The sequence below is a fragment of the Vidua chalybeata genome, assembly GCF_026979565.1.
Source record: "Vidua chalybeata isolate OUT-0048 chromosome W unlocalized genomic scaffold, bVidCha1 merged haplotype SUPER_W_unloc_10, whole genome shotgun sequence".
In the NCBI taxonomy this organism is placed as follows: domain Eukaryota; kingdom Metazoa; phylum Chordata; class Aves; order Passeriformes; family Viduidae; genus Vidua; species Vidua chalybeata.
The window spans coordinates 49349-67166 of record NW_026530321.1 but is presented as its reverse complement, the minus strand read 5'-3'; the positions used below and the strand labels follow the sequence as shown (position 1 = coordinate 67166).

Below are 17818 nucleotides of genomic sequence, written 5' to 3'. Positions count from 1 at the left end.
CTTGTGAAAGTCCGCCACGTAGATATGTGCCCAAGAGTCGAGCTAATGAGTAGCACCAAAACAATAAGCAGGTAGACCAGGCTGGAAAGATAGGGGTGTCAAAGATAGACCTAGATTGGTAACACAAGGGAGAGTTATTCCTAACTCAATGGGCCCATGATGCCTCAGGCCATCAGGGTAGAGATGCCACCTATAAGTGGGCACGAGACCGAGGGGTGGATTTAACCATGGATAGTATTTCTCAGGTTATCCATGACTGTGAGACGTGTGCTGCCATCAAGCAGGCCAAGCGAGTGAAGCCCCTATGGTATGGGGGACGGTAGTCCAAGTACAGGTATGGGGAGGCCTGGCAGATTGATTACATCATGCTGCCCCAAACACGCCAAGGCAAGCGCTACGTGCTCACAATGGTAGAAGGCACCACGGGATGGTTGGAAACCTACCCTCTGTCTCATGCTACGGCCCATAACACCATCCTGGGCCTTGAAAAGCAGGTCCTTTGGAGGCATGGTACCCCTGAGAGGATTGAGTCAGACAATGGGACTCATTTCAAGAACAGCCTTATCAACACCTGTGCTAGGGAACATGGCATTGAGTGGGTATACCATATCCCCTACCATGCACCAGCTGCAGGTAAAGTGGAGATGTACAATGGACTGTTAAAAAACACCTTGAAAGCATTAGATGGGGGATCTTTCAAAAACTGGGAGCAGCATTTAGCAAAGGCCACCTGGTTAGTTAACACCCGAGATTCCACCAACCGAGCAGGTCCTGCCTAGTCTGAGTCCCTGAATATAACAGATGGAGATAAAGTCCCAGTGGTACATGTCAGAGGTTTGTTAGGGAAGACTGTGGATCAATTCTGCCTTGAGTACAAACAAACCCATTTGTGGGGTTGTCTTTGCTCAGGGACCAGGTTGCACATGGTGGATAATGCCGAGAGATGGAACAACATGATGTGTACCTCAGGGAGATCTGATTGTGGAGTGAGAATGAAATGCAAATATCACTGTTTGCTGGATGTTACTGCCATTGTCTGTGCATTAAACCACACAGACATGAGATAGAAGGAAATGTGTAAGTGTTGAAGGTCTGAGCAAGTGAACGATGGACTTTTGAGTGAGGAAAATGAAAGTGAGGAATCCTGCAGCTCTGTAGTCTGGGGCCTGGATTCAGTGGTTTGGTGTGGGGATACGACAGGGGCATGATGGGTATTGATTGTAATTTTTTGGGGGGAACAGATGGAAGTTTTTACCTGAATAAAATGCATGATGTTTGGTAGTAAGTTGACCATATGGGGATAAGGGGTGGAATGTCCTAGGGTGACGTTATGATGCTTGTATCCCAAATTGTGTGTTCTGTTTATGCTGGATATTATATTCTGTGCCTTCAAGACTGGCTCTGAGAGCGAAGGCAGGGAGAAGAAGAAGCACAGAGTTTTGTTATCAGCCTGCACTCACTCCTCCGCAGTCTGCTGGAACACAGAACTCCACTGTGTTGTTTGGGCACGGACGGGGCAGAACACCACGCTCCTTTGCTTTTTAGTTAGTTTAGCTAGCTGAGGCAGTCCAAGTGTTCCCTGGACTGTTTTTTTCTTTCCCTTTTCTTGGAACCATTTGAACCTGCTCTGGACTGGGATCCGGGGAAACACTGAGAGCTTGCACTTTGTGGCCTACCAGGGCCTACTCTGGGCAGCAGCCTTTCCCAGAGCCGGAGGGACTGATAACAGAGCGACCAGCCACAGGAGAGACTTTCTGAATTTGTCTTCTCTTCAGAGCGGCGAATGAGTTTTGTCATCTGGTTTTGTTCGTTTTGTGTGCTGGGGAGTGCTTTGCCTGTTAAATAAACAGGTTTTTTCCACTTCTCTCTGAGGAAATTCTTCCTGAACCAGTTGGAGGGAGGGGCCATGTGGGTTGGCTTTCTAGAGGGGGGGCCTTTTTGGAGGTTTTCTCCCAAATTTGCCTTAAACCAGGACAAGTATTAAAATAGAAAACTTCAACTTGATAGAGTTTTAAATGTTTACTTTTGCATAATGCCATGCTTTTGTACCCTCACTCCTCAGTTAATGTGCCAGGTGCTGCAAAGGGGGGGAGGCAGGCAAAGGCAGCCGTGCCCCACTCACCTGCCGATGCCCTGCCTATAATATGCCCAGGATTAGCCCCTTCACGAACAAAAGCTTTGGGCAAGGTCTGTAACTGAGCGATGTGCCGAGCATTTCCCCAGCAGAATCGTTGCGATCTTTACTGTTAGTCAGGCAACTGCCGGCTGAGGGGGAGAACCCGTGCCGTCTGCTGCCAGAATCCGGGGCCTGGTGCCCACCGACTGCTGCCCGATTTCAGCTGCCAGCTTCTTCCGAGACACCTCCCAACCAGCCAGCCAGGATCCCCATGCCGTGCCAGGAGGATGAGATTGAGATGAGATGAGATGATGAGATGAGATGAGAATGAGATGAGATTGAGATGAGATGAGATGAGATGAGATGAGATGAGATGAGATGAGCCCTCGCGCCCCCCCCCCACCCGCAGACGTTTTTCTCTCATTTCTTCAGTACGTATTTCAATACCGTACTGCGAACTTGCAGCAGAGCCCTGACTCCACCAGGGAGTGCTCTGACTCTCTGCATGAGACGGAAGCAATAACACAAGAAAAATGAACACGGCAGGAAAGACACGCAAGCAGTGGAGGAAACCGCCGCCACGACTCGCTTCGCGCATGCGCGGGGGTGGCTGTTTTTTACAAAGCTGTTCTTAAAGTGAGCTGGCAGCGTGCGGACCTGCTGCCTTTGTACGGATATCGCAGTGTTGGGCGGCTGCCGTTGTCTTCTCAGTAATTCCAATGAAGCGTTCGTAGGGGACACGTTGATCTTGTTGGCAGGCTCTACGCAGCAGAGGCGTTGTTCAGTGTGAAGTGAAGGTCGCGTTTTGTATGAGACCTTGACATTTTTTTGTTTTCCTTGCAGTATATTTTTATACACTTCGTTAAAAATCATGGTGCTGGGGAAGGTGAAGAGTTTGACAATAAGCTTTGACTGTCTCAGTAACAGCAATATCCCCGTGTATTCTAGCGGGGACACAGTCTCAGGAAGGATCAGTTTAGAAGTTACTGGGGAAATTAGAGTGAAAGCTCTTAAAATTCATGCAAGAGGACATGCAAAAGTACGTTGGAGCGAATCTAGAAATGCTGGATCCAACACTGCCTATACACAAAATTACACCGAAGAAGTAGAGTATTTTAACTATAAGGATGTTCTAGTCGGGCATGCAAGAGGTAAGCTTTTCGCTTATTCATTCACTACATGCAGACATATTTCTAGAAAAAGATGCATCTTTGCTTGGTTTATCCCTCCTTAATATGTAATCTCAGAGCGTTCACTGTTTTTAAAGATGAGGAAATGCTGGTTACATTCTTAGGTTGTATTTTTGATTATTTGAACGTTTACTTAAAAGCATGTTGAGGTGCATTTCCAAAGTACCTGAAAACAGGACTTTTTAAAAAGACCTGCCTTTTACCAGTGTTTTCATAAGGATTTGCATTGGTTTTTAATATGTGTTCTGTAATATACAGTGCCTTTTTTTTTTTTTTTCTTAGCGATATTAGCGTGACTTGTTTCTCTATGGGGAAAATAGCTGTTAAATCAAAACCAGATATGTAGTAAATTATTTTTTTGGTAGCATCCTATCGAATCATAAGTGTAATTAAGATGTACCATTAGACGTTTTGACACATAACAGATACAGGTCTGACTTGCAGAATTATTTTTAAGGTTGATTCATTGTTGGCAGATAAAAGATTTCCTGTGGATTACTTTGATGTGCTATCACCACCGCACCCGTAATTTTCCATTTCTTCCTTTGTTCTAAACTAGTATACTTGTAAATTACTTTAATTTCTTTTATTCAACTCCTCTATGGGGGACCCAGATGTAAAAATCTGTCTGAAAGGCCAAATAAGAGGTCATGGTTGTATGAATGGAGCATTGCTTCTGAGTTGAGGAGTTCTGGAACCTGCATTCAATGAAAACCTGGTCTGCTAAGCCCCTATAGAAATGGAAAGTGCCCTGCAAATTCCCTTATTTTTGGGTATGGAAATGGGATATTACATTGTGAGTGGGATTGTGGGTCTTAAATTTGCTAATCTATTGTTTCCATAGTTACGTTGTCAAAGTACAAGGGACTCTAAGCTTGTTATTTCTGAAGTTTCCACCCTTTGTTAGAAGCAGTTCAATCCTGTTTGGGGCCAGTCCTGGGAAGAAGGGAGGGAGTATTCCTTTTTTCCGCAGATTGCTTCCACACATCAGGTGGTGGTGATGACTCAGTTCCTAGAACGAGAAAATGTTAAAACTGAGTACATAATTTGGTTGGGTGTTTTGGTGTGTTGTTTTGACTTTGTTGGGGGTGGGGAGGTGGTGTTGTTTTTTTTTTTTTTTCTTTTTGTGTGTGTGTTTTTGTTTTGTTTTTTAATTTGAAATATATTTACTGCAGAGATTCTCTACAAATAGCAGTTGCTATCGATTTTAATTATGTTACCGTGATGCAAGCAAGCTCGGGTTGCTCATGAGATGTCTTTCTAGTTCAAATGTTCTTTATACTGCTGCCTTAGAAATAATTCTCTCATGCGAAAAATTCATTCACCTATGGCTTGCAGATGACAGAAACATGCAAGCATGCAGGAGTCACTCATAGCAGGATGTATCCTTACGAATAACGAGTTCCTATGCTTCTGTCAGCTTAAGCAGCAGCAATGACTTTGTATGTGGCCTGTAGATCCAAATGCTGACCTCGATAGTAGGTGCTTGGTTTTGTCTGGAAAGGGAACAAAAGGTGGCAGGGAAGGGACAGATCTGACACGTTCCGACACCAGAAGCAAGACTGGTGCTGCGTGTGCAGCACGTACAATCTTAAGCAGTTGTCCCGGGACACCACTGTCCTTCCCTTGGCTGCAGCGGCAGGACTATGAACACTCGCTGCACAGAGTGGAGTTTAACTCTACGCCTTGTACCCTACCATAGTCTGGAAGACCACTCCCTGTCCCCGCCTTGTCATTGGCCTGCTGGGGTTTGTTAACCTGTTGCTAAGGTGATGCCAGCCGCTGATTGTAGGGGGCTGGGACGTAGGGGAAGTTCCTTTGCCTACTCTCTAGTGTGTGCTGGGGGGCGGAGCGAAGTGGCTCCAGTGGGCACATTACCTTTCTTGGGAATGCCTACCTCTGGGGACAGACAGAAGTATTCAAACTCCTGCCATGCACATCCACTGGGCCAGCAAGGAGTTGTGATCAGGGACGGCCGTTGGAACACACGGCCCCACAGCCTCTTGAATCGCTCACTCGGTTATCTCTCCTGGCCCACGCCCCTGGCCAGCACTATCTGTGATCGCCTTTCAGTAATGGTCAGCACATGCTCCTGAGAGAAGTGCAGGATTGGGGTGTCTGCACGGAGCAAGCCGGCAGCATGGCCCTGTGGTATGAGGAGAACGGATGGTGAGGCGTGGGTGATGCCCTCCCCCTCTCTCCTTACATCTGCGGTAGTCAGGCCAGACTGTGAGCAGAGTTGCTGAGCAAATGTAGTGGGGTGTAATGTATACTGTATGTATATGAGTGGTTGGCAGGGGATGTGCTTGTGCCTGTTTTGGCCAGTCCTTTCCTGCTCCAGCCTAGTCTGTGACTGACAGCTCAGTACTTGCTTACCATAATTCTGCTGCTGCTGTTCAGGCTCACTGGGACTGCTGATCTGACAGGAAGTGAAGAAGGGATGAAAAAACGTATGTGCAAGGAAAACACTATTATTTTTAATTAAAACCAAACAAAGCCCTCCAAGCGCTTTTTTAACAACAACAACAACAACAAAAAAAACCCATTATACACATTGCTTTGGTCTTTCAGTGTATTGAAGATTGTTATTTTGTGACATTACATGCTGCAGGTGCATTTATGTAAATAGTGTTCTAGGGGTTTTATATTTTTGCATAGATTTGTTTCAGCATTTCTGGTGCACTAAAGAAATTGGAGCATCAGCACTTTTGTAGAACAGTGGGAACTAAAAAATCTTAAAATGTAGCAGTGTTCCTTCATGATGCTTCAGACTATTAACAACAGGAAGGGTCTTTTGTGTAATCCCACTATATGTGCCTTTATTATGCCAACCCTTTTGTATATGAGATGCTCAATTGTTTTATCTAAATAACTTTCTATTCTGTTGGAATCAGCAGGGTTTTTTCTGGGTTCATGGTAATTATATTGGAACAAACCGCAAATTTATTGGGGCATTTAAAGCAATACAAGAAATCATGACTATAAAACAAGGTCAGCTTTCTCATTGAAATTAGGAAATGTTTGGGTCTTTGCTATCCAAGCAAAATCGAGCTAAACTTTGAGTTTTTGATACATTAACTCTTAACAACATTAATTGGACAGCTTGCCACTTCTTGTGCCCCTGAATTTGTTTGGTGCTTTCTAGGTGGTGCTTGTGCACTTTTTTAAAAAATCAGTTTTTGGACACTTGCTAGGCAGGCGATAGGAGGAAGCTGAATTACTAAATGTAATCAATGTAGCAGAAAATACTAAGATCACTTAATACTATTAGAGAGCTCTATTTCATTTTAAGTTTTAACTAGAAGTCATATCGGAAAGCAGTTTCCATTATGTATCTTTCAGGCAGACCTTGAAATGGCAGCAGTTACAGCTATGTCAGTACTTGGATTTAAGATTATTAAAAATGCCCAGATAATATTGGCTTTCGCATTTATGTATTAGCTTATGCACGTTGTTAGTGATTATAAGTATTTAGATATAGTACAAATTATAACTCTTTTTAGCTGCTTGTTAATATAACATAATCAGCTTAAGTATGTCCTGTCTTGCTCATAGAAATAGTCGTGTAATGAATAAAATATCTATGTATAGCTTATATAAATAGTGGTGTGATGAACGTATTGTACTATAGACCTTAGCAAAACATAAGATGTGAAAAGGCTTTTGTCTAACTAAGAAGAACAGTGTAAGGCCATCCACTGACTGACCCATCCAAGTGATAAGATAACCATGACACAAACCAGAGCACTGGAGGACAATTAGAGAATACCATGTTAAATTTAAGGGGGACATACTAAATCCTTATCAGAGGATGTGAGACAGCAGGATGGAGACATAAGAAGAAATAAAATATATTGACCTGACACACAAGATGTCCTGCAGATAAGCCGGAGTGTAAAGAAGTCAAACAAAGGAGTTCCCAAAACATCAGAAAGTTTGCAAGAATGTTTGAATAATGCATGAAACACATGAATATGCATGTACCTCAGAGATGTAACCGTATAAAGATAACACTGTCTGCGGGTGTTCTTTGGCTGTTGGCCAGTAGCACCTCAGCACTGGAAATATTGTCCTTCTTTATCCTATTATTATTAAACTTTTAAAAATTCTAAGGAGTGAACTCTGTTTTTCACAAAATCATAAATTAAAACAAGTTAACTTCTGCTTTTATGTCAGATGAGTCTTGGAATCTCACCTAACCGTAAAAAGTCTGCAGCTATACATCTAGTAGTTAATACAAATGGTCTGGAGAGACTTGTTTCTGAGACACTGTATTCTTAGTATTGTAAAGAATGTATAAATCACTCTTATTCTGGAAAAGAAACCTATATAATATATTGTGCTATGTAAAATGTTCACAGGTGGAATAGCATATTGGGTTTTTCCCTCCTAGATGATGACAATTCTGAAGAAGGCCTTCACACCATTCATTCAGGAAGGCATGAATATGCATTCAGCTTTGAGCTTCCACAGATGTAAGTACTTGCATGCAATACACAGCTTGTGTGAGAGAAGGCTAAGATACATACCTGCTTGTGGGGGGAGGGAAACCTTTTCAATGGTAGTAGGAGTTGTGCTCAGACATGCAGTAGAGGACATAATCTCATTAAACTGAAGAGGTTGCTTTTAAACTGGTTAAGAATTGTTCACAAAACAGGAGCTCATTGTTGCCCAGTTGGTTACTCTTTCTTTTGACTGAGGTATGTTGGCTCCTTATGGAGGATTGGATCCCTTCACAGAAGAAGGGAGGGGAACTGGTGTCATTTGAGTCCTGCAGAGGGGCTGAGGTATCTTCTAAATGAAACAAGATTTTACTGGAGCCATGCAGGCCATCAGAACCTAGTGATAACAGCTTAACTGTTCAGGCTCAGTTTGAAACAGATGTGGCAGGCTTAATTGCATTTGAACTAAATAAGTGTTTGTTTGGCTTCTTTTTTTTCTACTTCAAATAGGATGTATGTACTCAGGCTGACCTCTAGACAAAACAGCCAGGATGGAAAAAAAACAAATGGATGGGTGGATGAAGCAAGAAACATTCCCATACCTAATCCTGCTTGACTCAGAAAGCAAAGGTGAAGCAAGAGTGATAGCAGAAGTCTTAAGATAAATTGCCACATACACACACACACACACACACACACACGTTTGAGGTGTCTAATGTATACATTGTGAAGGGAAGATTTATACATAGAAGAGTTACCAACATGGAGATTAGCTCAAACACAAGTTGCAGGAAAATTAAATATGAAGGAACAGAGATAGTCTGGAAATAGATGAAAGAAAGGAGGTAGGAGGAGCCTTTTACTGTAAAAGCCAGGTGCCAAAGTCATTAAGGTTAAAAAAAGTTGGCAGAATATTAGACTGATACCTAATTTTAAAGCTAATAAAACATCTGCTTATTAGAGGGCCTGGCTTTAACAGAACCTGCAGATGATAAATGCTTTTACAGATCAGTTTCCGCAAATAGTGCAGGGCTTTACTGTCGGTATTATTAGAATGCTGAAGAAGATGCATATGTATGGAAACTTTTAGAAGTCAATTTAAGGTTCAGATTAAAAACTCTTATAGAAGAAGTGATAAGGATGATACTGATATTCCCTTGAGTTGGAAGAAATGTTCAAATATGACCACTAAAATAGCAAAAGAATTTATTAAAACACTAAAGGTCTTGTCAAGTGACTTGAAAGAATAACTAGGAAGTCATCTTTGATAATACAGGAAAAAATGAAGGCTGGTAGTAAAAGGCCCGAAGAACACTAGTTTGACACTGCCTCCCTACCATTTCTTGCTATTTTATATCCATGGAATATTTCTAAAATTTATTTAAAACAAAACCAATGTGGTGGTTTGACCTTGGTTGCCTGCCAGCCCCCCATGCAGTTGCTCTCTCATTCTTCTGCATCAACAGGCCAGGGAGAGAAAATAAGATGGACAAGCTTGTGGGTCAAGATAAAGGCAGTTTTAATAAGAAAAAACAAAAACTGTATGCAGAAGCAAAGCAAAAATAAGAATTAATTCACTACTTCCCATCAGCAGGCAAATGTCCAGCCACTTCCTGAAAAGCCGGGCCTCAGTATGTGTAGTGGACACCCCACTATATGGGCTATTATGAGGCAAGTTAACTCTATCCCAGCCAGACCCAGTGCAACCAAATACAAAGCAATAGTGAAAACAACCAATATGCTGACTGACCTTACTGGGGTTTTTTTTTCTTAAAGGATACTGCAGCAGGATGAAACATTGAAGGTTGATTAGAAAATCCTTTCATTTGCGTTATTAAGAAAAAAAGTAATAATTTCAGGTGTGCAAATAGAGATGTCAAACTTGTAGCAGAATGATTCTTTCTAGTAAAGTAATAGCACAGCTAATATTATTTGATATAGAATTTAGGGAGGGAAGCTTTGCCCATAGCTTATATTTTATTATGGTGCATTTCAAGCATAGTGCAATATAAAAATTCTTCCTGGAGATTAAGGATTAAAGTGTTAGGAAAAGACAAGTTACAGTTAACGGGACATGACTGGAATATAAAAATCTTATGTCCTCCATCTTATGATGGTGGGGGGAGGGAAGGAGGAGGAGGAGGAAGAGGATAAAAGGGTAATGCTGAAAGGTTTGACGTCCCTATCCACATTTTTTTCCCTCTCCAACTCCCTAAAAGGACTTTCAGTGTTCAGAGCAGAATAGTCTTTATCTTTTTCATATGTGTGTGTGTATATATATTAAGATGATCTCATCAGGGTAAAGGAAAATTAGATGATGCTCAAAAGCTCTCTCTTCAGAACTCTACACTGAAATATTTAACTACTTTACTCAAGGCAAAACAAACTACAAAAGCATTTAGTTATAGTTAAACCACTGAGATACCAGCCAAGTAAATAATACACAGTTATTTACAGAATACAATGTCCAAAATAATAATGGGATGGTACTAATGCTAATTTTTCTTGGTGGTCTTAATTTGACCTTAAAAGGGCATGCTATATGCTGCACTTGAAAATGGCCACTAAAGGATATGTGTATTCTTCTGGCACTTTTCTTGCACAATTCTTTAATTGATTCTTAAAACTTCTACAAAACTACTGTTGAATGAATCAGAGATTATATATTTCCCCAACTTTAACATGACGTTTTTCTGAGATACGGAAATGTTGCAAATAAGTTATGCTTATGATTATACATTAAAAATACAGGTCTTCATATGTCTTGGTTTGAAAGACAAGTGTCTGCCAAGGAAAGCAGGAACCTCCCTTGGAATGGAAAATATGACCCCCTTCCCTCCGAATAATTTTGAAATTAAGGGGCTTTCAGGCAAAGATATGGGAAAAGGAATAACAGTTCTTTACTAGTGTGTGTATACGTATAACAAGGCAAACAAACAACAACAATGGCAGCAACAACAAACAGAACCAGAAACCCAGTAACAGCCTTCTCTTGGCTGTCAAGCACTTTCCCCTTTGGTGTAGGGATGGTCACAGCCAGCAGGGGTGCTGGTGGCTCCCAGCCAGGCAGGGCAGGTGCATCGATACCCCGTGGCTGCAGGGGGTGCTGTGGCGCGATATCGGTCATCTCTCTGCACGTGGACAATGGAGGGCACAGCCGACAGAAGGGATGGGAAAGGGGCTTCCTTTACAAACTCTCAGGGGCAGCTGATCCTGATGCCCCTCTGCATAGCAAAAGGAGCTGCAGCAGGGACCTCGGAAACAGCAAGCTGGAACGGCAGGGATGAGCAAAATCCCGGAATGGTAGACAAGATGTATCAGAAACTCTGCAACTGTAGCTGGAAACGTGGGGCGTCCTGGCAGGCAGGAGGTGCAGGCTATGTCAGAAACGGGAATGCACTCCCGGCAATAAAAGTGATTTCAGCTTTTATTATAAGGCCTAAGGCATAGGGGGCCCACGGGTAGAGCATGAGCATTCCCAGTCAATAACAAGCGAGGATGCTGCAGGGCCGGCGCTGGATCTTCTTCCTTTTGAGCAGGGATCTTCCCGATGTTCAAGGTCAAGCAGCATGCTCTCACTGACTTGGATGCCCCCTTTTATACTGTTTTTTGTTCCTTTGGATTGGTTTCGGTTGGGATCCTTCATTTGCATGAAGGTTAAGGCCCTGATTGGCTCTTATAGTTCCTTCCAGGCTGGCTCGTTTTTGCTTGAGAGGGTGCATTTTACTTAGGTGTAATACAGTAAGTTGAGTACCGTATTTCTTATAACTACCCTTTTAACCCTTTTTACAATACTGTGAAAAACACCAGTCACTTGTTTTAAATTTTTAAAAATTTAACAGTAATAAAATAGTTATAAAAATAGAGTAATAATAATTTAGACAGAATTAGGACAATAAAGCAAAGAATTACGAACATTCGGATGCTTCCCTCTTGAAAGCATGGCTCGCTAACAAAGGATTAACCCTTAAAAGCAATAGCCTGTTGCATATTCATATATCTCATACATGATGTATAAATTCTTTTCAAACAAAGGGTGTTCTCTGGTTATAGTCAACTTCTTTCCCTTAATCTTGGTGGCTCCTTAAAGACGGAGAGAAGGTGGAAGGATGTTTGTCTTTTCCGATAAGGAGGCCATAACTCCTAGTTGTCCTGTTGCTGTTATCTCTGTGCGAAGAATTTCTTGATTATCTCATCCCTTTCTTGAGCTAGTTAAAAAATATCTTACATCGCATAGTTTCTATTTTAACATTATGTTATAACCTAAAACTATATCTACCACACTACTTAAAAAGGATTAATACAGTACTACAAAATAACTTTCCAACATAACACATAGAGTATTCAATTTAATATTTGCAAAGAGCCAATCATATAATATGCATTTTTCACAATCCTTCCTCTTTCTTTTTATAAATCATTTGGCTTGAGCAATATTCCTTATTTTCTATCCTTTCATTATTTGTTTTTTTTTTTTCACTAATCAATCTCGCTTCTTTGAGGGGATCTTCTATATTATTTTGTTTCTTTAACACCATGATCCTTTGTGCTGTTTGAGTTGTGGTCAACTTTTGGTCCATGGGCATGGTCACTACTTGCATGCCTTGGACTACACTGGCGATGAGTTGAATGAAACAAGATCAAACAAGGAAGAAGTATTAGACCAGCTACAGCGCATAAAAGGAAGAAGCCTAACTTCTTCCACCATTCTACTCCCAATACGTTATCCCACCAGCTAGTATTTAGCATTGATTCCCATTTTTGAACTGGTACATGGGCGATTTTTGTGATATCATTGACTATATCCAGAACAGCATCCCCATTGTCATCTATTTTTAAACAGCAGTCTGATGTATTGAATTTTCCACAAACACCCCCCTCTTCAGCTAACAAATAGTCTAAAGCCAATCTGTTCTGATACACGGCCACTCTTGTTTGGGTTTGTTGCCTTGATATTAATTCCATTGCCTGACCAGTTTTGTTCGTTATTATCTCTACAGCAGCTTGGAGTCTTATAATACGATTTAACATATAAATTGGGGTCTGATATCCTCAATTCCCATCTTGTGCCCAGGTAGCTGGCCCATACGTTTCCAATATGCATTCAGGGGGCCATTCCTCATCTCCCCATTTCCCATTTTTGGAATCCTCCAATCCAATAACTTTTGTTTCTCTTCAGGTCCTCATATCATAAACTGGTATCCCTAATTGATCTCCATCAGGTCCTGGTAAATGAAAAAATCCTGGCTGTATGATTCCCAGAGTACAGCTCCCTTTCCACTGAGAGGGGAGCTTTGGGTATGCTCTTTTTCCACATATCCAAAATAAGCCATCTGGAACTTTCCAATAATCATTTTTCTCTTGATCTATATTCTCCTAAAATTTAGAGATTTCTGGGATGCCAAAGTAAGGATTCTTGCCTGCATCATTACACTGAAAAAGTCTAATTTTACTATTATACTTACAATTTCCTTTTTTTATTTTTTCCTGGGTCCAGTACATGGTTGGTTCTTCTGGGATCTACCATACAGAAATTCCATTACTAACCTTATCTCTTTTACAAGGAGTTTTTCCTACTTCCTGAAGAAACTTTTTTCCCATTGCGCCAGAAACATTCTTCCCCTATCACTACTGAACTTAAAATCCACCCTTCTGGTCAGTTTTCTCCACTTGTACTTGTTTGGTTCCATTTAAGGAGCTCAACTGGGCCTAAGCTGCTGCCTTTCCATGGCCATTCTTCTGACATCAAAGCCCCTCCACAGACCCAACAATTGGTTATGTTAAGTTCCCTACTTATTCTTTCCCCCAATTCCACAAACGGATTTTTACCCATTTTTGAGATATCTATTTCTTTTTCTACTTGCTGTTCAAGTTTCGTATACAAATTGTCAGGTGAGATTGGCACAGGTTTAGGTGGTTATGCTGGCTTAGCCTTTTTGTTTATCAGTTGCTCTTTTACCAAATCTTGTGCCTTGTTCCCAATAGCGTATGTGAAACAAATCCCTCTCCCCTTTTGGGCATTGACTTCCCATCCTGGTACCACTTATTCCTAAGTTCTCCGCAATCCAGTACTTTTTCCCATTGTGCATGCACTTGCCTAACTTGGATGGGTTATAACAGTGACTGTTGACACAAGTGTGAGAAATAAAAAAGGAACCTTGGTGTCTTTCCATATACAGCTTTTGGTAACACCTGTGACACGACCTTGCCAGTATCCCGAAAGGGAAAAGACAACAAATGAGTGACAGAAAAAGGAATAACAAAGGTCTGGTATGGCTTATACTCCCACCTCCCCTGCCTATGGGGTTGCAACCCACAGCAGGTGTATTTGATCTTCTCGGTGGCGAGTACAGTGTCCAATCCAGTCTTGCTCACTTCTTCCTTGTCACTTTCTCTTAGCTAATTTCCAAGCAAATTGTTTTCGACACTCCTTAACTGTGGTTTCCCACCATTCCTCAGATATTTCCCACTCAACAGGCACTAGTAATTCTCATCCACAAAACAAAGTTATTATTTCACTTGTTTTGAGTTCTACCTGGATATAGGATAGATTTGGTACTCGACACTTCCTGCAATGAGGGCATTGATTGTGTGAACTATAATACCAATTTCTCCCACAATTCAAACATATACATTTACCCCAACTAGCATGTCCGGTATTTGGGTGAATCAAACAGGGTATATGATATGGTACTGATTGAGGTTGTAACTCATCCTCCTCTTTGTATAAATCACAGGCTAAGGCCAAAGTACAAGAGTTTTCTATCTGAAACAGTCCTGATCCTCTTGTTTGAAGTGGCAGTATTCTTCCCCAAGGAGGGTATCGGAGGTATCTTAGAACTTGTCCAGGTGGTACTTGAAACTACTGATATAAGCTCGGTCTTATTTCCCAATTAGGTGTGATCCTTTGTACGTTTCCTAGATCATTTGGGTCTTCCCAGTTCATTACCACCCATTCCTCGTTTAAGAGTCAGTTTGGTATCACCCAGTTTAGATGTTATCGTCCACTCCTTGGGTTCTTCTACGGGTCCTTTGATTCTGCTGGCGTGGATCCACTCTCGTTCCCTGGTCCGGATCACAGCCTCGGTAGTCAGCAATACCTGAAAAGGACCTTCCCATTGTGGAGTTAAAGATTGTTCTTTCCAGGTTTTTACTAGCACCCACTCCCCTGGATGAATATTATGAATTTTAAAGTCTAAAGGTGTGGTTTGAGGGATCATCCCATTTAACCGCAAGTTTTCAAGAGTTTTTGCAATGGTGTTCACATATCCTTTAACACTCATTTCCCCTACTTCATAGGTAGCAATTTCATGTTGGGTGGTCATAAAAGGTAGCCCAAATATCATCTTATAAGGTGACACTCCCAGGTCAGACCTGGGTTGTGTTCGGATCCTCAATAAGGCTAAAGGTAGGCATTGTACCCATGACATTTGGGTTTCCACTATTAATTTAGTCAAAGTTCGCTTTAAAGTCTGGTTCATCCTCTCTATCCGGCCCGAACTCTGTGTGTGCCATGGGGTGTGTAACTCCCATTTTTTCCCTAAGGCTTGAATTATTTGTTGTAACACTTTTGACATAAAATGCGTTCCTCTGTCTGAGTCTATCCTATTAACTATTCCATATCTGGGAATAATCTGTTCCAAAAGGGTTTTACTTACCATGTTGGCTGTGGCCTTGACAGTGAGAACAGCTTCCACCCAATGAGTTAGATGGTCTGTCATTACTAATAAATACTTCCATCTTTGTACTTGAGGAAGTTCAGTAAAATGTACTTGGATACTTTGAAATGGTTGAAGAGCTAACTCACGACCTTCTAATGTTGTTTTTCTCATCACCTTTTTATTTATCCTTTGGCAAGTTATACATCTTTCAGTTACTTGCTTTGCTATGCCAAAAATCCCAATGCACTCATAGTTCCTTAAAAAATGATCACACAAAGCCTGGGTACCCCAGTGGGTTTTCTGATGCATGTCTTCTAATATTTTCCTAGTAAGCATTTTATTACGTAATTGTCTCCCATCAGGAAGTTTCCATTTCCCAGATTCATCTTGCTCTCCTCCTATCTTGCTTAATTATTTTTTCTCTATTTCACTAAACTTTGGAATTTCCAATTTCTCCTTATTTGGAGTTAAAATTAACTCTTCCAGCCCCATTTTCTGCTGCATCTTTAGCTTCCTGATCTGCCAGATTATTTCCTCTTATTTCTGGGGTCATTCCCTTTTGGTGTCCCTTCATATGAACTATAGCTATCTCTTCAGGTAATTTTGATGCCTCTAAAACCTCTAAAATGAGTCCTTAATGTATTAATCCCTTTCCTCTTGAATTAAGTAATCCTCTTGCTTCCCAAATTTTTTCCAAAGGTATGTACTACTCCAAAGGCATACCTTGCATCAGTATATATAGTTCCTGTTTTGTGTGCTAAATGTTCCAGTGCTCTTTTTAGAGCATATAATTCACAGGTTTGAGCTGACCATTTTGAAAGTAATTTTCCTTTTTCGATAGCTTGCATGTTTTTTCCATCAACTACTACATACCCTGACATTCTTTTTCCTTGTAGACATCTGGAGGAACCATCCACATAGATTGTTTCCCCTTCTGAAAGGGCTTGTTCTTGAAGATCTTCTCAGACTTTTGTTTGGTATTGTATAATTTCTGAACAATTACATATTAAGTTATCTGCTGGTTCTCCATATAAGAATTGAGCTGGATTTAAATTTCTGCTTACTTCTAGTGTCATCACTGTCTATCAAGATTGCTTCATATTTTAACATTCTAGAGTCTGTCAACCATTTTTCAGCCTTCTGGTTTAACACATTTTGAACCTCATGAGGTGTACACACAACTAGTTTACTTCCAAAAGTAAGCTTACGACTTTCTTCTACCAGGATCGCAGTAGCTGCTATAGCTTGAATACATACTGGCCAGCCATGGCTCACTGGATCGAACATCTTTGATAAATAAGCTATTGGTCTCTTTATTCCTCTCCACTCCTGAACCAGAACTCCATGAGCTACCCCATTTTCCACATTCACGTACAGATGGAAGGGTTTTTCTAACGAGGGTAAGCTTAAAGCTGGTACTGAGGCCAGTTTTAACTTCAGTTCTTCTACTTTAACATCATCTTCCTTGGTCTACTTTATATCATCTCCCTCTGTCCATTTCCCATACAAAAATTTTACTGCCTGTGTGTACCCATCAATCCATAATCTACAATATCTCAGTAATCCGAGTAGTTTTCTGATTTCCCTCTTTGAAGAGGGAGGGGGAAGAGATAAAATTCCTGTAATTCTCTTGGGGTTGAGCTTCCGGCTACCCTTACTTATTAAGTGTCTAAGATATTTTACCTCTGGTTCTACAAATTGCAGCTTCCCTTTTGATACCCTTAATCCTTTTTCCCCGAGAAAATTCAAAAGTTTTATAGTAACCTCTCCAACTTCAGCTTCCCCAGGAAATAAAAGATCATACACATATTGGATAATTTATATTCCAGGAGGAGTGGGGAAAGCTTGTAGTATTGTTTCCAAAGCTTGCCCAAATAGGTTTGGAGATTCAGTGAACCCCTGTGGTAATTTTGTCCATCTTAATTGCTGCTTTCTCCCAGTTTGTGGATCCTCCCATTCAAATGCAAAGATATTTCGGCTTTTCTTGCTAGTGGACAAGCCCAAACAGCATCTTTAAGATCCACTACACTAAACCACTGATGCTGGGGAGGGACCTTACTTAGAAGAGTATAAGGATTTGGTATCACTGGGTAACGAGTCTGAGTTCTTTTGTTAACCTCCCGTAAATCTTGTACCAATCTATAGTTCCCATTGGACTTCTTTACTGGGAGAATAGGGGTATTATGAGGAGACATACAAGGTTCTAATGTCCCATCCTTTATTAGTCCTTCTATTACTGGCTTCAAACCTTCCCGTCCTTCTAATGAGATAGGATACTGAGGTACAAGTATGGGACAATCTTCTCTCTCAATTGTAACCCTTATGGGGTCAATATTTAATCCTCCCCTATTTCCTTCCCCAGCCCAAACTTCCTTGTTAATTTTTTCTCCATCCTCTTGGCCAAGTTTT

At 41.2% G+C, this 17818-nt stretch overlaps 1 protein-coding gene across 1 annotated transcript in view; it reads left to right on the top strand.

The window, feature by feature from the left end:
- Window positions 1–2782: 2782 nt before the first annotated feature.
- LOC128782855 (arrestin domain-containing protein 3-like) overlaps window positions 2783–17818 on the top strand; it is a 30198-nt gene continuing 15162 nt past the window's right edge. The window contains exons 1-2 of the mRNA XM_053933346.1: window positions 2783–3267; window positions 7700–7781. Coding sequence (XP_053789321.1) covers window positions 2988–3267; window positions 7700–7781 — 362 coding nt within the window. The 5' untranslated portion in view covers window positions 2783–2987. The remainder of the gene's footprint in view (window positions 3268–7699; window positions 7782–17818) is intronic.